Source organism: Pocillopora verrucosa, chromosome 5 (assembly GCF_036669915.1).
Source record: "Pocillopora verrucosa isolate sample1 chromosome 5, ASM3666991v2, whole genome shotgun sequence".
NCBI lineage: Eukaryota > Metazoa > Cnidaria > Anthozoa > Scleractinia > Pocilloporidae > Pocillopora > Pocillopora verrucosa.
This window is the reverse complement of record NC_089316.1, coordinates 19,769,203-19,790,037: the sequence shown is the minus strand read 5'-3', so window position 1 is coordinate 19,790,037 and position 20,835 is coordinate 19,769,203. Positions and strand designations below refer to the sequence as shown.

The following is a 20,835-nucleotide window of genomic DNA, read 5'->3' as shown; positions in this document are numbered from 1 at the left end:
TTGGCGATGTTTACCTCGCTTTATTCGCCATGAAATCCTTATACAAAAAAAACAAAATTGTTTTTTTACTAAAGATATTCACTTTTCTATATGTTCAACTTCTAATAAGTTGTACTGGATTGAAGACCAACTCGCCGACGTCTCTATTCGATTTTATACGTCAATCAAAACGGAATCAAAATTTTGAGTTAAGAATAGCACCATTCCTTCTGAGGCAAATCCTTAAAGTTCCACAACACAAACAAACCTGCCGATTATAAGCTCAGGGGTTATACAACTTCGTAAGGGTTTTAGGAGGGCTTATTAACAGAGGGACCTATAGCCGTGGGGACGTGTAACCGGAATAGAAAAGGCTAGTGCAGTGCTGATCAAAATACGTTTTTTATTTACTTGTTTTTCATTAAGATTCAAAACGTCATAATAAATCAAATTAGTTTCAATACATTTGGCTCAATAAAAACTGGCAACATGAAGAAAACTGGTACGTAGGAAAACTGAGAAAACAGACTTTTCTCTCAAAAGTTCATCTTTGCTCTTCTATCATTAAAATTTCTATGTCCAAGTCACAGCACTGAGGCTTCTCCTACTTTGGTATTGTAGAAACAAGAAAAGCTAGAACAGGGCTTATATCGGGGGGAGCTTATAATTTGATGCTTTTTGTTTTGTTTTGTTTAAAGTTAGATGAGCCTTTAACCGAGGACTTATAAATGGAAGGGGGAGGGGGGGAGGGGGGAGGAGAGGGCACTTATAAGCAGCAGTTTACCGTATTTATATATTTACCGACAGAGACATTCTTTTTATCAGTTTTCACATGCCTAAATGTCTCCTCTTATAATATTGTTACCCCACGCAAAAAGTGAGTAGGTTGCCTGTGACGTCCTGTTTCAGAACTTTCCTGCAATAGGTGCAGTTGTTCTCTCTTTTCAAGTCTCTACACTTCAATTTTCTTTGCCTGGAACAAAAATGCATCATAAAACAATGAGAAAACTTAAGAGAGATAAAAAAATAAAATATTACATGATAATATTTAAAAAGAATCCCTATTTTACTAACATCTTCTCATAAGGTAAACAAAAAGGCCAGGCACACCAGTTTTTCTAAAATTTGATTATTACCTTTGTCCAATCCTAAAACCCCAGATAGTGACTACAAACTAGTTTTGCCTTGCAAATGTCATCCATTAAATTAAACCACTGACAAAAAATACCTTGATTGTTGAGCAAATTCTCCTTGTCAAAAAAAAAAAAGCTTTTGACTGTTGAGTAAATTCTCCTTATCAGAACACAGAGAAAAGTATGGAGAATATGCATATATATTGATGTTAGAGTGTAAAGGGTTAAAAACAGACAATAGGGAATGCATGTGTATAGATTAAGGATTAAAAAATATCATTGTGCTTCTATGATTTCCTCAGCTAACAGTGTGTTCTTGCAAGATTTGACACATGTGAGCACAGGGGAGCATATGGGAAATGTACGTGACAGCATAACAGTTACATGAGGTCAAGTACATCTCTTAATTCAAAGGCATCAGTGATGTTTAGAAAGTTTTGTTAAATGAACTAGCCATTGGAGTACAGCTTGAAAAACTTTCAAAACATATAAAGAGTCACTATAAATTATGAAATGTCAGAGCTGTTTGATATGCTTTTATGCATGATATGTTCTAAACAAAACCTCATACAAATACTACTCTTTGTCCAATTTCCTGGTGCACATTTCTAAAAAAACATTTTCAACCTATTGGAAAATGCCTTAAGATAATTATATTTTTTGATTTGATCATTCATTAAAATGTAGATAGTGATGGACACATCAAATTTAAATGTTTTCTTTAAACTACTAAAGAGTTTAGTGTTGTTAAGTTATCTTTAAAAGTTTTAATTTCAAGTCAGTGTATTGCACTCAATAACTAACTTTTCAATTCATTCACAATAAACTAATCAGGAATGAAACATTTTGTTTCAGTATCTAATGATTATTATTACATTATTTTAAGTAAGAAGTATTTAAATTTAAGTAGAAAAAGCACAGCATTCCTATGTCTAAGTGACTTGCTGTTGTAACAAGCCAGAACGGGCAATGTAGAAGAGAACACAAAACCAAGATGTCGGACCAACAAGATATATATTTAATAAAAGAAAACCGATGTGGTCAGTGGACCACGAGGTCGTGACAATGTCACGCAATATTGTTACAGCTGTAGTCTCTTATTTATCTTGAGTCCCTAATTTTTGTTGATGACTGTTAATTAAAATCAGAGCGAAATTAACGAAAAATGACACCAACAATTTGACAATGAAAAATAAACCTCATCCCTCTTTCACTGTAGGACAGTACCCACTGATGAAAGGATGAATCTGATTAATTCTGACTAAAGCTGACTCATTTGAGAGTGTAAGAGTTAGTTTGAGAGTACATGTTTAAGTATGTAAGTACTCCAAATACTTTTGCAATTATTTAAAATCACAATTTTATACCTCCCAACCCAAAGCCATTTTTCATTTGACCCTAATTGTTGCCTTTGGCTCCAGTTCAAGGAACATTTGAGAGCCTTGGAAAAAGAAAACTAACTTTATCCCTTGAAGCCAGTCATCAACTCCTTGTGTTTAACAAATTACTGGCTGAAAGAAACTATGGACATTTCTAACAAAGAAAGTGCTGCACAAAAAAGCCAAACCTTTCTATTTTCATCACACCATTCCCTGAAAGGACTCTTTTGTGCTCATCTTCAAATGACTATCTTGTCATGATAACTGAAGTTTGTGGTTTAAAATCTAACATGATATCCAAGCTAATTAAACACAGAAAAAAAAGAGACCCTGACCAGTCTCCCAGAAAACTTACTGCAGGCTTTAAGTGCTTGAAACTCCTTATCACAGGCATGCTTGGTTATGTTGTCGTTCTGGGACACACAGCTTCCATAAAAAAGGGCCTGAAAAGATGAATAAAAATATAATCATTAAGAAAATAAGATATCTTACAAGAACCTTTTGGTCGAGCATTAACACAATCTCAGGCATATTCTCAATACTTAAAACAAACTGTGTAAGGTTTTCAATTGAGTGAGTCAACTCTTGGATCTTGAAAGTAAAAGGGTCAAGATTTCAGATGGTTGGCTAAGAGGAGACAATTTGGAACAGATTTGAACACCGTAATGATCTTTTTATTCATCATACACAGTGCTATCTATAAATTTAATTGGCCTAAAACAATCTAAAATTGGAACTAAGCTTTTCCATGACTGGTCTGTGATTGGCTAAAATATTAGCACTATCTAATCAACCAATCAGAGGCAAAAACAGCAATTTGGTTTCTTGTATTTTGCAGTGGCCTAAGTTGGTTTCTGTCTTTGTTTATCTCTGTTTTTTTCCCCTTCTTTTTTCATATTTTAATCACAACATCACACATTATACTAAAAATACATCAGCAACCTCACTTTTACAATAAATTACTCATGATCAATAAATTCCATTATAATCCAACAAATTTATTTGCTAGTAGGCAACCAGTCTAAACCCATTACATGACAGAAAAATGGGTGATATCCAACACTGTACCTGAAGTGATATTCCCTAATTTTCCAACCTTACGTCCAATATGGAAAACTCTGTGTTTAAAACTCCCAATATCTCATTAGTAATTCTCTGTACTCTCTCCCATACAGTTCTTGTGATGTTAGTTTGGAGAATTTGTTTTTGGATCAACTAATAATCCCCTAATTAATATTCTTCTTTACTCTCATCACTTTTCTGCTTGATAATGTATTAACATTCTAAGGAGAAATTCTGTCTTGGTCACTTAAGGAGTTAAAAGGTTAATTAAAGGTGAAGAGCATTAATTGTGTGGTTGTTATAGAAGAAGGAACATGTATCTTTTGTTCATAAAATCATTTCAGAGGACACTGAAAAGTAAACCTCCCACACCATCAACAGTAGGCTGTTCATAAACAATTTTCCCGCATGTTGAAAAATATTGAGGGATAATAAACATAACAGCCTCCATTTGGTATAAATAGAGGGTAGCTGAATATAATTCATAATATAAACCTCTCAGCTTATTAGAAAATTGATGAAGGCTTAACGAAAATGAAATGGATAGAAAAAATCTATAAATTTTAAACAAATTATGTCAAACGTGATTTTTTGCAGCAACAGTGCTTTTAATTTATTTCTTATAGTTTCCTTTTTTATTCTTTGAGTAAGTCACATTAGGGAGCAAAATTGTAACCTTTGCCAAATTTGAAATTCAGAAGAAGACACTTATTGAACAGTTAAGTTACTCTCTGTGATCCCAAAGTGCAGCAACAAACAAATCTTCCCTTTGTGCTTTAACAGCTGACATGTGGCTGATCTTTAGGGACACTTTTATCACACATTTATCACACTGTGATCATTTGCTGAGCTGTCATCAAAAAAATGAGACTTTCACTAAACTTTTGTTTGTTTCATTTTAGTGGGGAAACAAAGAATATATTCTGCATTTGGTTGATTTAATCACAAGTTGCATTATGCTGGAGGGTAAATAGAAACAAAACAAAGCAAAACAAGACAAGAAATAATAAAAAAGAACCCGATGATAAATTTGTCCTGAAGAATTTATTTAAAGCAGCAACTACATGTAATCGCTATTTTGCCGAGGAGAAAAATATACGTAAATCCTTAGCATTATGTAAGCTCAATTAAAAATAGACAATTAACCAAACCTCACGTGCCTTCGATGTCATCTTTTTTTGGTAGGTTTCAAATAACTTTCCTATTAGGTAATTCGTCACGGTTTAGATTAATACGAGCAATGCTAAGAAAAAGAAATCTGCGTATAAACCGGAAAAGTCGGTAGTCACAACCCCTTGCAGCTACATGTACCGGCATTTTATAGCCAAGTCTTGTGCAATCTTGAACTTGACTTTGTTAAAACGTACTTACTTGCGTTAACTACCCGTACTACTAAGGCGTAGTGAACACAATGTGCCTAGTAAACTCTCACCTCTGTTTTTCATTCCACAAGAGGCTTCGCTAAGCCCGAGATTCTTCTGTAATCTTTTCCCATTAAGCTCGTTATTTCAGGTAAATCTTCGTTTAGCCTTATCCGCCATCTTTATTTACCCGATTCGCTCATAATTAACCGCTTACATGCGGATTTAATTAGTATCAAATTAACGCATACAAGCCGTCAAAGTAGGGCCTATTTACCTATCGAGACCTGAAAGGACTCAAGGCCTGGTGCCATAGCCTGCGAACTCTTGAAACGCGGCTTTGGAAAAGCTTTGGATACCATTATGCCTCCTAAACGCGATTTTAGGTCGAAAAAAAGTTTGAATGTAGTTACTTTTAAAGGAGGAAAAGCTATAAGAAAGTCGAAGTTTAGTGTTCCAGTTCGATATGCCGCCCAGCAATTAACTGATACAACGTCTGTAGTCGCCGGATCTTCTCTAAACACGTGCGGCGGTTTTTCTCCAGACCAAGAAGACCTTCCCCATATTGACGAATATCATGGTTTGAGAACCAACCAAAGATCAAAAAGTAAAAAAGTGCGACTGAAGCGCAAGTTAAAAGCTTACCATGAAAGGAAAGCCACGCTGGCTTTGTCTTGGCTCAATGCGAGAGAGCAGCTCGTCTCAGGGCTGTTGACCAGACAGGCTTTGCCTTTGGGGCAGATGTGTGTCATTCCTTTTTGCGAAGAAGAGGCGTGCGGCAGATGCCTTCACTGCAGTCCAGGGCAATTCCTATGCGCAGATCACATCAATTTAGTTCACGCAGGCGGTAGATCACTTCACCACCCGGAAGTTTGGAAAGTGAGTTGAAGATTTATGGAGGACAATCTCCTCCAGTCACCTTTTCAATTATGTTGTGAAACCCGATTTCTTGTGTACTCTGGCCGTTAGGCAATTTCATTTGTAAGTACGTTGTCTCGTGGTTTAATTGCAGAGATATCCATCTTTTTTTTCTTACAACTCCATATATCACCTCTATTCAATTACTTCACTTGATGTAGTTTTTTCTCAACTTCAATGTGCATTATGTCAATGAGACCTGACCCATTTTTATACAGAGGAAAAAAGCGAAAGCAGTAAGGATAATTTTTTCTTGAAAGCATACATGTAATTTGCTCTATACTCAGAACAAAGTAAAGTTTATTTTTGGCAATTTTGAAAGAGTTGGCTCATTTAAATGGTGTGTGATTTGTATTCACTTGATTCATGTAGGATATTTTATGCTCTTAGTATGGAAGATTTGTGCCATATCAGTTTGGTGAGTGTGTATGGACCACACCTCACAACATGGATCATGGATATGTGCATGACATTTAGCTGTCGGTTTGCATGGTAAGTAACTAGCAGCTGTGCAATATGTTACTATATTGTGAGATAGGTTGCCAGTCTGCAATTATTAGTACTACTTTTTACTTATACTTATATTTAAATAGTTAGGTTACCTCTTCCAGGAAGGTCTTTGTTTGTGTTTTAATTGTTTTTTTCAACACAGACAGGAATTAATAAACAATTGTTATAGAAGAATACGACTATGGACACACTATGGTGTTTGTCTTTATACAGGGCAGCAGAATCCCATCAAAATCAAATGTTGCGAGCATGAACCAGAAGCCATAACACTGGTCAGGAATGGTTTCTGGCCATTTACTCCAAAAGAGCCCCAGGTGGCCTTTGACCTTGAATTTATGGCCTTGCTCCAATACATTTTCTTAGAATGTAGAGTGTCTTTAAGGTCAATATGTCAGGCACTGCAGTGGCTGGTCCCACCTGCTTCAAAGGTTTACGTAAGTATTCATTCAGTAATTTTTTATCTTATGCTTATGAATTCCTTTTTATTTTCTTTATTTATACAATAAATAAATTATTTGTTTTCCTTTAGATTAAGGACATCTACCGGCTCCTTGTTGGAGATTGTTTCTGTGAGTTCCGGTATATGTCTAGCATGTTGAGTAACCTGAAGCATTTCAATCCTTCTTATGAGAATGATCATGAATGTCCTGCATGTCCTAAGGTTTGTGATAAGTCATCCTTCAGATGAAATGTCTAAGTGGGTAATATTTACCTTTAGAAATCACAAATGACTATCACTATATGTGTTGGCATAATGCATGATATAATTTAGACAAGAAACATTGTTTTGAATCTTTATGATTCTCTCTTTTTCCTAGTGGTCCTCATAGTGTGGCAGCTGGTCTTAGCATGAGTTATTCCATTGTTTTTCATTCATTTAGGCATAAGAAATATTTTTAACATGACATTTCTAATAAGATTTTGGCATCTGATTGTAGGAGAAGGGAAGTTTATTTATCTCTGTTGATGCATTGTTTGGATGTGTCCGCAAATGCAGTGCTGGAACTAGTGGAAAGTCCTCAAATCATGGAGAGGAACTGTTCATTAGCCAAGAAAAAGTAGATACATTTCTAGCTAATTACAGCAAAAGACCAAGCAGTAAGTCAATGGTGTGTGAACCAAAGGACTTTTTCTCTTACTTTGTATTTTGTTGCGTTGCTCTAACCTTTTGTTACCCATCAGTACTTATACCACTACTCAACCATTGCAATGAGAGACCAAAAGTAACAATTATGTTCGTTACTTGTAATAATGATGTTAGTGTTGAATAATTTAAATATGGTACAGTTTGAAGGGTTAATTACTTTGGTAACATTCTGCCCAAAATACATGTAGCTCAAACATATTGTTAGTTTGTTCTGTAAACTTAATTTACAAGAACTGTGTGAATTGTCAGCTTCAAGAACAAGTACATAATCTTTATTGCAGCCCCCTCTTTTTCTTGATCTTTTTCTATTTTTTATTTATTTTTTTTTCAAATACAGTTTTTTTCCCTCTTTTTTGTAATTGATTTATGGTCTTTAAAGGTAATATCTTTGTATTTGCTTACACAACTAACTCTGCCAAGGGTGTCTACTGTCACTCTTGCTGGTCTCAAGCCTGAATGAAAGAGGATGGGTTGTTATTAAGCAGTAAATTTATTTGGTTGTCCCATTTTTTAAATTTTTATGAGACATTGATGAATGATTATTATTTTCTGCCAATATTTTCCTTGCCACCTTTCCCATAATGTAATGTTTAATTTCTAATGTGAGGGTTCACCTCCAACAACCCATATCTACTTTGAATGCTACACGTACATGAATGCTACATAGATCTTAATTCCTGTTCTGTTTTTATCTTTGATACTTATGCTTTAAATGACATCTCAAGAAAAGGTAGAAAGGAAGTTGAAGATTAAGAGTTAAATGTTGTCTGTTGTAGGAGCAGTGTAATCAGTTTCAAGCTGGTTCCAATCTCCATTCCAAAAACAAATCCACAAAGCTCGATGAGACAGCCCTCTTTGGTGGAGGCTGCAAGCATGAAGTGCCACTGAAGTTTTTCAGCTTAAAGAGAGGAGAAGAGTATGTACATGCAAAAGGAAATCTGTACATTATTGGTCAGCTATTGTTAAGAAATATGTAACCAGAGTGCCTTGTAGGATGCATAAATTAAGAGACATGTCACTTTTAGGTTCCTAAGGAAAGAATTTGTATATGATAGTCGTACTGCTGTATAGCATAACTCTGTTTTATACACCATTTCTATTAGGGTACTCAATGAAACTAGGGAACAAATAAATTACTGCATGGACATTGTGGCTAATAATGATTATATTTTTATTAAACAGGATTGGAAATGCTGTGTATTTGCTAAAATGGATTAAAAATCATGTGCAAGATTAAGCTATCAACATTCACTTCTTCTATGATATTGCATGTGTGCTGGATACACATTTGAGAGTAAGATTTTTTTAGCGGTTTTATTTGAATTAAGTTGTGGTCATGGTACTCTGGCATTTTTGCTTGTTAAATGATGCCCTGTTGTTTTTAATTTATCTTCTCTGTAGAAACATTGCTTGAAAATGTTACTTTTGCGATACCTGCATTTCACTGCTATGGACACAAAGTTTCTTGTCAGGTATTTTGAAATATTTTCCTTTTGAACACTTTTGAGGAGTTGAAAGGTATTGAAAAACACATGCATGCTTACTCTAAAACAGTTATTGCTTTCATGAAGCTTTGTTTGGTCTTTTGTAACACCAGGTCAACTACAGTGGAAGACGGCCGGAAGGGTTCGGGATGAGTGATGGCGAGGTGATGGAGAGACTGTGGTCTTACTTGAGGCCAACAGCAAAAATAACGAAGGAAATGACTCCAGCCCACTGAGTTGATACATTAACTGACTTCTTGATGCATTACGCTAAAAAGTCAATTTTGAACCTTGGTAATTTAGCTGTTAATCTTCACGTTTTACAAAAAAAGTTATCACCATAGTAAATCATATTATAAACGATTTGTGATATGTTTTCGTAAACTCAATCGTTATCTTGCTGTTTTTCACCATGTTTCGTTATTCCCAAAAATTTAGGAGAACGACTTTGTGACCATTTAAAGAAAGCAGTGGAAACGGAGAAAAAAACTGAAGAGCAACTCAATTTGCTTCTTGAGAAGTTGAATGAGACAGGTAGGGATTTGATTTCGTTACTTTCTTTATTTTTCCCTTCAACTAATTACATTGTTCCTTTACGTGTTAAAAAGAATTAGACTTCATTGCATGTGCGTCCTGTTGTGAGCTTTATGCCGTAAATACATGTACGGTTAACGTTCCTTAAGAACTTTTGTAAAGAAACCACATGGTATGTTTTCATACTCCATGGACCAACTTCATTCAAATAACTTCAGCTTAAGTGGTGCACTATTTTGATACAATCAATTGTATATTTTTTTTCCTTTCATTAGCGAATTGGCATTTGGGTATTGCGGAATACTAGAAAATGAAACTTCGATGAATGTAACTTTGTTAGATACATAGGTATGTCTAGATAATGATACAGTCTCATTTTACTATTACCAAGGTATTAAGGTGGACGTATCCAGCGTCTCAGAGTGGAGCATTATGGAGAAATCTACGGCTAACAAAGCGGCCAGTACAGGAAGACCCAGTACGTACAAATTTCGCCTATTCATTGAGGGGAACTTATTTGGAATGGTTCACCTTTAACGACCAATAATAATCATGACAAATGAATGATTTCCATTGTACTTTGCCCCCCTTTTGATTACAGAGTGATAAATGTTTTGAAGTGCGTAAGAGGAAATTAGAGTACCACAACTGAAGTTCAGATAGGTACACGCAAGTTACTTAAACAGTTACAAGTTCGTTTATGATTTTACGTTTCCTACTTGAAGGTTCATCACCAGATGATTACCAGGACAAGTTGAGGCAGTTTTTCTGTGTAAGGTATGAAGTAGCATGGGGATCTGGTTTTCATACAATATTTACCCCAAATTTTACAGGAAATGTGTCACTTTTGGTCCATCACTTTCTCTCATTTCTCCTGACTTTCTGTGATGCTTGTCTTCTGAATTTTCAAACTGTTCGTTAACAGAACAAACCTGCAAAAATGTTCCCCGGCATCTGAAACTTGGAAAGTACTGACCGATCAGCTTGACAGGTATGAAACCATATTTTGGATCCTGCAATTTATTCCCCTAATCTGGGAACGAAATGATCTTTACGTAAGGATATTAAAACGATTTTCAAATGAGGCCCGCCAAAACAAAGCAAAGAACTCATTACCAGCCACAAAATCTAGAAATAGCTTATCATACAAGTAAACAGACAATCAGGCAGTCGGGCAATCAGAATTATGGAAAATTCCATGTCATTAAACGTGGAAGTCATTATTGGTATTTTACTGGGTTCTCAGGGCAAGTTTTGATTGCCAATCGCACTTCAAAGCAATGCAAATCCAAACCAATAATTTCAACCAAATTTTGGGTTTCTCCACTGTTTTCCTTTACGCTGGTAATAGGTTGGATCAACAGCTAAAGAACCTTGAGGGCGGCCAACCCCAATGGTCTCCTGACAGTAGCATGTATATTGCATACCTCCGCGATTTGCATGACAAGCGTCGAGAAGACTTGCTATTATCCATGCATGTCAAGTGCTCAGAAAGGTGGTTTCTCTTACAACTAATGAAGAAATATGCAGGTATTGCATTGATATGTTCCAGTGCTATCAGTCGTCAATAAAAGCCCGATTACAGCTAACCAACACATCGTATTGAAATGATTATTATAACCTAGGCTTTCTAGGGTATCATTTTGACTCATGTCGTGTTAATTCTTTAGATGGTCAAGCCATTGCAAAACGGCTTTGTACGCAAATTACAAAGGCAACGGGAGCCATTAAACAGCTGGTCAAGGAGTACACAAGACAAAACGTTGGCACGGTGGGTTGTAAATACCCCTCCACAATTGCGGTTGAAGACGCGCTAAGCATCGACAGTCCACTGTGGCGTGTACTAAACGATGACATCCAACCGCAGTCTGCTGTTCCCTATTGTTTAAAGAGGCAACTCATTGATTTGTTTCACACACGCAAAAGATGCTTAGAGGAAATAGCCAACACCAGAAGAAGAAATGGCTCGGATGTTCAGTCATTTCGAGGGAAAGTTGAAGGTATTGGACACTTGGTCAAAGGAACTGATGGCACAGAAAGATACGGAGCGAGCTCGCCCATTACTCTCCATTGCCTGCACTAAAATGGATGAGCTTTCCGTATTCACAGGTCATCTCCACGGTCTCTTTTCTAATGATGATGGTAGCCATGAGGAATGTGAAGCTCAGTTTGACCTTGGAATTTCCCCCGAAGTGGATTGTGATGATGCCGATGAGGAGGTTCAGATGGAGGACGATTACAACACTGATGAAGCTGACGTGGTTCAACAGCTTGGCCAAAGTGAAGTCTTTGAGGACCTGCGTTCCGTTCTCAATGCTGAATACGGAAGTGACAGTGAATCTGATTCAGATAGTTCAGATTTAAACACAGAAATATCTTGATTGTAACTTGTGAGTCGTTTCAACTGCCTGTTCCTTTTCCTCTTTCACTCAAGAATGTAAATCTACGAACAAGTGTTACCAATCAGCTAAAACAAAATTAAGCTCAGTGTCAACTAGTCAGTCACTTTACAAGACAAATAACAGCTCTCCTCCACGAATTAATTCAATCTTGTTTTGTCGACTTTGGCTACTTGACGCATCCTTACCTGGTCATTTTGTTGTGACGTTTGAAGCCTGATTAAATTGAAAAAGTTTCAGCATTTTGGCCTAAGTGTCTTTGTTCGCGGGACAAGTATTTTAACGTATGGCAATGGCGACCTTTATTAAAATTATTTAGTGCATTACTACATGAGTCAAGAACATCTAAGGCTCGCAATTTTGCTAAAATGAGTGAGAGTGTGAGTGTGGGTCAAGAGCAATATCCCATAAGAGCGACGAGGAAGTCGAGGAATTGGCCAATGTCGGCAAAATGGGCCCAAGTGTCCCATAAATACCATAAGAAAGTTGTGGAAACTGGCCTTTATGGCCAAAATGGGTCCAATTGCAAGTCAGTGTCGATATCCGACAAAGATCGTGAGGAACTTGTAGAAACTGGGTAATATCGCTCAAATGGGTCCAAGTGGGAGTCAAAATCGTTATAAGCAAGTTGTGGAAACTGGCAACTATCGCCAAAATGGGTTCAAGTGCGGGTCAATGTTGACATCTCGTGAAAATGATAAGAAAGTCTGACCAAATATCGCGAAAATTGGTATAACTGCAGGTCAACGTCGATATTCTTTGAAAATCATAGGTAACTTTCGGAAAATGGCAAATATCGCCAAAATAGAGCCGGGTGCCACTCAATGTCAATATCTCATGAAAATCATGAGACAGATGTGGAAACTCGCCAATATCGCCAGAACGGGTTTAAGTGCAGATCAACAGCAATATCCCATGAAAATCATACGAGGGCTCTGGAAACTGGCCAATATCACTAAAATGAGTCCAAGAGCGAGTCAATGTCGATTTCCCGTGGAAATCATGGGAAAAATTTAGAAAACTGAACGTAATATCGCTAAAATGGTTCCAAATTAATGCGTGTCGACAAGAAAATAATATGAAGGTGAGAAAATTTGCCAATTTCGCTAAAATGAGTCCAAGTGTGGGTTAATGCCAATATCTCATAAAAATGTGAAGAAAGTGATGTAAACTGGCCAATATCGCCAACATGAGTCCAACTTAATGTCAATATCCCATGAAAATATCAGACAGATGTGGAAACTGGCCAATGTCACTAAAATGGGTTTAGGCGCGGATCAATAGCAATATCCCATGAAAATCATAGAAGAGTTATGGAAAATGATCAGTATCGCCAAAATGAGTCCAAGTGGGATTCAATGTCGATATCCCATGGAAATCATAGGAAAAATTTGTAAACTGACTAATATTTCCAAAATGAGTGTATGTGCGGAACAACAGCAGTCTCCCATGAAAATCACAAGACAGATGCGGAAACTCGCCAATATCGCCAATGGGTTTTAGTGCTGATCAATAGCAATATCCCATGAAAATCATAACAGAGTTCTGGAAACTGGCAGTATCGCCAAGATGAGTCCAAGTGCGAGTCAATGTCGATATCATTGATATCGATATCATTGAAATCATAGGAAAAATCTGGAAACTGATCAAATTTTTCCAAAACGGGTCTAAGTGCGGACCAACGGCAACCTCCCAAGTATCAAGTATCATTAAAAAATGTTACAGTGGTGTTAATGTCATCATGTCTCAGCAATGCCTGCAAGAGGTACTGACTGCTGCAAGCAGACACTTTCTGCCTGAGGCCACATGTTTCACATTTTACTACATTCCCTGGTGTTGCTGGAAGCTTTTTGTCACATTTGCAACATTGGCGATAGCACATGAAATTTTGAACACCAAGGACTTCAGCATTTGTTGATGTTTGGGTGAAGTAGTCTGGCAAATCACCTGGTGAAGCTACTTCCTCTGGGAAAGGATCAACTGGTGAAATGGAACAGTCATGCTTTGGTGTAGTAAGGTAAATGGAGTAGTTGTCATTATCCTTCGTCACTTTAAGGTTACAGAAGTTATATGTGTTGGTGTCTGCAACTTCTGTAATCAGGTCCTCCCACAGGGTTAGTTTGATTGATCCAGATGGATCTAGGAGGCAACAATCAGCTTTCGACTTCGTGCCATCTCTTGTGATTATTTTCTTCACTCCAGATAAGTGGACCACTTTGGCTTTGAGATTAATAAGCTGGTTATTGGTGACATTCGAGAGCATCGAGATGTTTAGAGTCGAGGGAATCTCTTCTCGTAGAAAAGTGACCTCCTTCAGTTACTCTATTTGGACTCTTGCATTCATGAGAACACTGTCATTGTTAATAGTGAAGTTGCTAATCTTTACTGGGGACTTTTGTTTGCTGCATCTTTCAAAGTCAAGATGCTTGCTTGAAGAGAAACAGACTCCACGTACTTTGGTCGCTTTTGTTTGAATAAGCATATCAAAATAGCGAGTCTTGTTGAAGTGCTTAACATGGGATACGTTATGAATGTATCCTGTTAGGTTGTTCATTGTTGTTGTCTATTACAATCGAGGTGTGTCTACCTGGAGAGCAAAGAGAAATAAATGGTATCAGTAACTGTGGGTTGTAGAACAGGTATCAAAGAAAACTGCAATCTGTATGTACTACAGGGCACAAAAGCAATAATCATAAAATAAACATACCTGGATGTGTTGCATATCACATATCTGCAGATTACCCCTTAGATGTCAATCACAGTGCATGATTGGTATCTAAGGTGTACATTTGAGTTAATTTAATTTTTTTGTACTCATTAACTATGAATATTCTCTTTCAGAAAAAAATAAAAACACATGGAAGTTACAGTGAAGGTGACAAGAAAACCATAAAGGTCTATTTTTTAATCAATGCACAGATTGCTTTGTGATCAGGAAAATAAGTTTCTAAAATGTGTACATGGATTTGTGATTCAGGTAAATTAGTGTAGACATGGTCTATAGTGGTTCTGTTATTAGTAGTAGAACATGATACCAGTTGTCTGTAACTGTGATCTCTTGTAAATAGATTATAAAGAGGAATCTTGTCTTTTTCATTTAACCAGTTGTTATTGAAATCACCAATGAAAACTTTGAAACCTGAAATATCAAGGGTAAGAAGTCCGATCGATGCTACACACATTTGTCTAATTGGCACTCTTGGTGACCAATATATGCCTATTATGGTAATATGTGGAACTGTTGTAACCTTAATGATAGTTATTTCAACACCACCAGTGTTGTTGCAAACTGGATATCCAGTTAGAAAAGGAATTTTACTGTACACTGCAGTTCCACCATAAGGTCTTGTATTGAAAACGTCAAGTTGACTGTCATTTCTAAATAGAGTATACCCAGTGATGCTGTAGTCAGTATCACTGTCTAGGTAACATAACCGTGTTTCTGAGAATACATTTACATCCGTGTTTGAGTAGTTTAAGTATTTCTGTATGTCCTCAATATGTCTATGCAATGACCTTGAATTAAGAAAACATATCTTAAAGGCTGTTGGATCTGTTTTATAAATTGGAATTATGGAAAGCTTGAGAGGCCGGTCTTTTCTTAAATGTTGCATTTCTGCTTTTACTTCAGGATCACCAACATCCACATAGTCAAATTGAACCCAAATTATACCAGATGGTATATTTGTGTCATACAATTTTATCATCTTGATGATGCCGCCAGCACCATTTGTGATACCATCATCAGTTCTTACATTTATGGCTATTTCTATTCTTTCCCCTTCAGCAAGTTGAAGATTTGAAGCTAATTGCTTTGTTTTCCTGGGATCCAGTGGTATTTGCTTGAAGATTTTATCTCTGAGTTCTGGAGAATTTGCACCTATAACATTATCCAATGCTTTGATGGTATATTTGTCACCAGTAGCTGCCCTGTGAACTCTAATATTAAACTCGTCAACTTTTGAGTTTTGAATGAACAAATGAGGAACATCAATTGGGTAATTCATACAGTGTTCTGAAATGTATCTTTCTTTCACTTTTGCAATATCATCTTGGGTGTGATTACCTTCTCTCAATCTATTTAGAATTTGAGCAAATTCTCTACTTTCCCTTTGTCTCATAGTTTCGTCCAGTTCAAACATTGTAAAATGTTCTTGCCATAAATTGGGGGCAAGAGATCCATAATCTGAGTTCTTCATATCTTTGAACACGTAACTGTCCATAACAGGTTCTAGTTGAAACAAATCACCCAATGCAATTATGCTAATACCTCCAAATACCTCTCTACTACCCTTGATATCCTTAAGTCTATTATTTATTTGGACATTTAACATAGTATTGCCTATCATTGATATTTCATCAAGAAATATAAGCTGAACAGCACGAAGTTTACATCTGAGGGTATTTAGTCTGCTTGAGTCAAGAGGTTTATATGTCTTTGGAGACTGGCATGCTGCTATTGCCAAGGAACTATGTACTGTGTTCCCTTAGATACCATAAGCAGCTTTTCCAGTAGGGGCAAGCAATAATATTTTAACTTCATTAAAGTTTTCCCCTGCTCTGGAATTATAATGTTTTACTGCTGCAAGTGATGGCATGGATCACCATATAACTGATGAAAAACAGCTCTAAGAAAACAGTCACCAGCACCCCCAACACCTAGGGGTCTCAATCCCAGGTGACGTAACCGAAAGTTTAACAATATGGTGGAACCAACTGATACTGTAGTTTCAGTGTTGACATTTACATGTAGTTGAGAGCCTGGATTTAATTCAATATCACCTGAAGTCATAAGCTTCATTCTTGATACAGAAAATCTTCTAGAATGGCTGCTTTATTTCTTTAAAAGCTTATTTATGATTGGTTTGCTTAGATTAACAAAGCTGGTGAAAAAACTGTCACATCTCTTAAGATATCTTACGTAACACAACTTATAGTCAGTAGCAAAGCTGTATAACCTTGAAGACTTAGGAATATATTTCCTAATGATGACCTTAAGTTTACATCTTGTTTTTCTTTTTTTCATAAACTGCACAATCGGTTTCATCGAGACCCTCGACGGCTCTCGGTTTCTACGTCGTTTCTTTGTTTTTTGGTCAGCTATTTTGAAATGTGTATCAATTTCATCTGTTCCACCTGAACACAACATATCCATATGTCTTTCCTTTCACATCAGCCAGGTTTCTCGCTCTTCTATATACATTTTGTGTAATCTCTAAACGGGCAGGCTCAATAATCCCCAGAAGGGGCTCAATTTTCCCCAAAAGGGGCTCAATGTTTGCCTTTAAGGCCTTTTCTTTTCCCCAAATGGAGCTAACGAAGCGGAAGTTCTTTCCTTTACGCATCGTAAATAACACCGCAGCATGACTATTCTGTTGGCGTGGAGAGCATCGATCGAACACTTGAAAACATCCTTTAAAGTCTTTTACTCGACCACATTGACTCAAACTTCAAAAGCTGTGGCATACTGAGAAACCAACGTTATAGAAGTTCATCGTAAAGTTTACAAGAGCAAAAGGACACTCATCAACTTTCCGAAGTGTGATCCACAAGTGTGAAATTCCTCCTTTCCTCAAGGCACGGGTAAAAGCACATGGTGGTCAAAGATCAGAGTCATCGTCATATTTTCGTCCCCGAATTCAATTGCTCCCGACTCTTCCTTGCGGTTTTCTACTTGAATCCACTTGGTCAACCAACAGTCTCCGAAATTATAACGATAAAATATCGACATGGTTACACATTCCACTTGTTGAAAATCAGTGTACACTTCATGTTATCCGTCATGTAAAGTAAACTATGAGTAAAACATCATATTTCGTGCTCAAATGTGGCGTATATAAATTGTTTTTCGAATTCCGTACGCTCTTCCATCGTGTCTGCGTGCTAATGCACTAGACACAAAAACTTGCTCACCTTTGGAAACGATAAAACCAGCAGCAGAGGAAGTGCTGCGTTGAGATTAGGAAGGAGTACCGAGAACAATGGATGCGCGGGAAGTACAGTGGTCAACACTCACTGTGGCTTTGGTTGCAGATGACTGATAAACACTTAAAGAACTTGTGTGTGATGAGGTTGTGTCAAAGTGAAAGAAGAATGTATATTGTGTAAATTCCATTTTTTCGTCTGAGGTGTTTTGTAAGTTCTATTAGTAGTTAGTTTTGTTGTGAGTTGGTATTGTTACGGTTGTGAATAGAAGTGGTTTTTAACTTAAACCGGGAGTACTAATTAACAGGAGGTCGACGAATTAACAAGGGAAGGAGTGGGCGTAGGAGAAGTTGATGTGTGAGTGGTGGCTGAAGGGGTCGTGCAACTATCCATGGAGGGTACAGGCAAAGAAATACCAAAGCTCCAGTCATGACAGGCGAGCCACAGCTTTTGGCGCTGGCCGCTTCCGTAAAGAGACGGTTTACGCGGAATAACACCAATCTCTTTCTTTAAATCCAAGGGAAGGTTATTAAATGAAATTCCCAATTGCTGTATCTTAGCGTAAGGCATTTTACTTCCTCTGTTTCCGACAAGTTCACCTACAAAAGACAAGGACAGAAATTGACTGGAAAAAAAAAAACCAAGCTAAAAGTCACTCCTTGTTGCGTTGAATATGACACTTATACAGAAATCATAGCCATAGATAAAGGGAATTACCACATCAATACATTAAAAGCAGAAATAAAATTTATATTGGGAAAGAAGACTGACTTTTTTTCGTATTGCAACAAATCACAGAAAAGGCAGAAGCTGAGTGTAAAAGAGCTATTGACCCCTTAAATGCTTCAAATAGTAGTTTATGGAGATGTAGTTTTCAATCATGGGTCAACTGAAACTGAATGCGGCCATTTCAGTGGAAAGAGAAAACAAAGATATTTTTCAATAATTTGGAGGAACATCAGCTTTGTCTTCGAAGACCTTAATCTGCACGTGTATGGATAAAGGCAAATATATGCTATAAAAACGCTTACTGTATTTGAAGTTGAACACTTCTTGTAGATGTTTTACTGACACGTCTTGCTTTTCCACCAGGGAATTACCTATAAATTAAGGACCTACTTTCACTGGAAATATAATGCTTTCTTTTCTAAGTTATCAAGAAACGAGATGCTTGGTGTAATACGTTGTTGATCTAAGCATCAATGTAGTGAATTTCATTGAGATTCATTTATTGTTTTAATATATTGAGATTATATTGATATTTAAGAACATAGATGTACACTTAGAGTAACAGAAATTGAGTACCGGGACTACTGCTCTCGATAATTTTTTTTTGAGGTTCTGTTTATGTTTTGAGTGCAGGAATGAAATGCAAATTGGAATTAACAGGTAATTGATTTTATTAATTGTTTTTCTTTTTTTCATCAACTCATGTATGGAAAAATCCAATTCACAAATTCTCAAGCGCAAAAATTTGCAGAAAGATTTCAACATTACAAGTAAAATTAGAATGAGCTTCTGAAAGTATATATCAAGAGTAAAGTGCTAATTAATGCATATCTACAGTCAGTACTCACAGTGAAATCTACTTGCAAATGTTTCCATGATGTTTGTTTTTAAAAGGCTGTCACCAATCCCAGCTGAACCTTGGTAACAAACACCATCATAAGCACATAACATCAGTGCATGACCACCAAGTGTTTCCAGTTCTGCAACCTGTGTAAAACATTGATAAGGATTGGTAACAATTAGAAGAACCAAATAAGTGTGATAACATATATACTCATTACTTAAGCAATGTCAGTTTGTTTAGTGCTGGATTAAAGTTGTATTCCACGATGGGAGTGTATGGTGACAAACATTTAATTACATGAAAATTACTGAGCTTGCATACTTAGAAAGTTGTGTAAATCAAGGAAAAGAAAAAACCCACAAAGTAAGATATTTAAAACAGGTAATTATTAGTAAGTTTAAGAATAACTTTCATTGTTTATTAAGAGCTTGCTGAGACACCTGGTGACCAACTGTAAAATTATAAGAAAGGGGAAAATTTTTGGCATATCTTAAATTACAATCCACACAGATAAATATCATAATTTTATTTGACAACAGTCAATCTACCAGTAATATAAATGAAACAATAAGAAAACTGATACATTAATGCTGATCAATTAAAATCAATGTCAAACAGAAAAATTCAATACAAAATGCTTGTTTGCTATTATAGCACAATTTAAGACCAGTTTACAAATTAAACAAAATCATAAGGTCAGTAAATGTATTGGGTATATCATTTCAAGAACTTGTCAATCCAGTCTTTATACAGCTTGGTGAGTTGAACTTGGTCATTTATAAACCACAAAGTTCACATCACAAAATGTGATAAATATCATTGTAAGTTTGTAATAATGATGATGATAATGACTATGATTATTACTAGCTGACCTGTTTCATGATGTTGCCAATTATCTTCTTGGCTTGTTTATCAGCTGAGGGTAGTGACACAGCTGACCCTGAATCTGTTGCCACCTTTTTGTAGGCATCTCTATCTGAGTCAGAGAAGTTCCTCCACTTTTCTCCGATGGTGCGAAAGACCTCTGCACTTCCACCAGTTTGTTCTGTGGAATAAAAGGACATGATGCATTTTTTAACTTAAAAGGTAAGATGTAAAACACAAATTTAGCTAGATCAAGAATGACTACCTTTGTGGAGAAACTCCCTTGTGAAAGCATTAAAGCCACTTTGTTTCCTCACTAGTTTCTTTTCTGTCCTCTTGTGTCCATCAAGCACTCTGGAACCACTACTCTCCTACAAGCAATTTTCTATAACTGAGTTTCTTGAATTTTGTTAATGACCCAATGAATTGGTAATCAGATTTCGCGTCGCACAATTTGGGCGTAAAGGTCCTCGTAATTTCAAATTAACCTCGCGATACGTGCTCCTCTCAGTTCTATTACCTTTACTTATTATTATAATCCACTTACCATCTATACTAAGTTTATGA

General features: G+C 36.5%; 2 protein-coding genes and 1 long non-coding RNA gene across 7 annotated transcripts; 1 reads left to right on the top strand and 2 right to left on the bottom strand.

Moving 5' to 3' along the window:
• Positions 1-440: 440 nt before the first annotated feature.
• Positions 441-5,186, bottom strand: LOC136281137 (uncharacterized). Its single transcript, XR_010717566.1, has 3 exons — positions 4,986-5,186; positions 2,847-2,934; positions 441-952 (listed from the first exon to the last, which is right to left on the bottom strand). It is a non-coding gene; the product is annotated as an uncharacterized lncRNA (long non-coding RNA).
• Positions 5,187-5,216: 30 nt separating this feature from the next.
• LOC131773290 (uncharacterized) lies at positions 5,217-12,139 on the top strand. Of its 5 annotated transcripts, none has more exons than XM_066167350.1 (15): positions 5,217-5,793; positions 6,223-6,324; positions 6,556-6,776; positions 6,872-6,911; positions 7,281-7,451; positions 8,266-8,405; positions 8,672-8,783; positions 8,891-8,961; positions 9,087-9,267; positions 9,412-9,507; positions 9,899-9,985; positions 10,233-10,284; positions 10,433-10,498; positions 10,859-11,037; positions 11,178-12,139. In XM_066167350.1, exons 9-15 carry the CDS (start codon positions 9,234-9,236, stop codon positions 11,588-11,590), a joined length of 927 nt encoding a protein of 308 aa, XP_066023447.1. In that variant the 5' UTR covers positions 5,217-5,793; positions 6,223-6,324; positions 6,556-6,776; positions 6,872-6,911; positions 7,281-7,451; positions 8,266-8,405; positions 8,672-8,783; positions 8,891-8,961; positions 9,087-9,233; the 3' UTR covers positions 11,591-12,139. The 5 variants fall into 5 exon arrangements, with proteins under 5 accessions (XP_066023447.1, XP_066023446.1, XP_066023448.1 ...); XM_066167349.1 differs by having other exon boundaries at positions 6,872-7,003; positions 7,281-7,440; XM_066167351.1 differs by having other exon boundaries at positions 6,872-7,003; positions 9,087-9,250.
• Positions 12,140-18,131: 5,992 nt separating this feature from the next.
• On the bottom strand, positions 18,132-20,572 carry LOC136276841 (uncharacterized). Its single transcript, XM_066166479.1, has 3 exons — positions 20,277-20,572; positions 19,409-19,547; positions 18,132-18,430 (listed from the first exon to the last, which is right to left on the bottom strand). Exons 1-3 carry the CDS (start codon positions 20,466-20,468, stop codon positions 18,132-18,134), a joined length of 630 nt encoding a protein of 209 aa, XP_066022576.1. The 5' UTR covers positions 20,469-20,572.
• Between the last annotated feature and the right edge of the window lie 263 nt (positions 20,573-20,835).

Bases quoted from the DNA above. Each gene is read 5' to 3' on its own strand.
- LOC136276841 (XM_066166479.1), bottom strand. From the start codon at position 20,468: ATGTCCTTTTATTCCACAGAACAAACTGGTGGAAGTGCAGAGGTCTTT. The intron at 19,548-20,276 runs GTCAGCTAGTAA...TGTTTTACACAG, and splicing joins TTGGCAACATCATGAAACAG to GTTGCAGAACTGGAAACACT. The intron at 18,431-19,408 runs GTGAGTACTGAC...TGTCTTTTGTAG, and splicing joins ATTTGCAAGTAGATTTCACT to GTGAACTTGTCGGAAACAGA.
- LOC131773290 (XM_066167350.1), top strand. From the start codon at position 9,234: ATGCATTACGCTAAAAAGTCAATTTTGAACCTTG. The intron at 9,986-10,232 runs GTACGTACAAAT...TCCTACTTGAAG, and splicing joins GGCCAGTACAGGAAGACCCA to GTTCATCACCAGATGATTAC. The intron at 10,285-10,432 runs GTATGAAGTAGC...GTTCGTTAACAG, and splicing joins AGGCAGTTTTTCTGTGTAAG to AACAAACCTGCAAAAATGTT.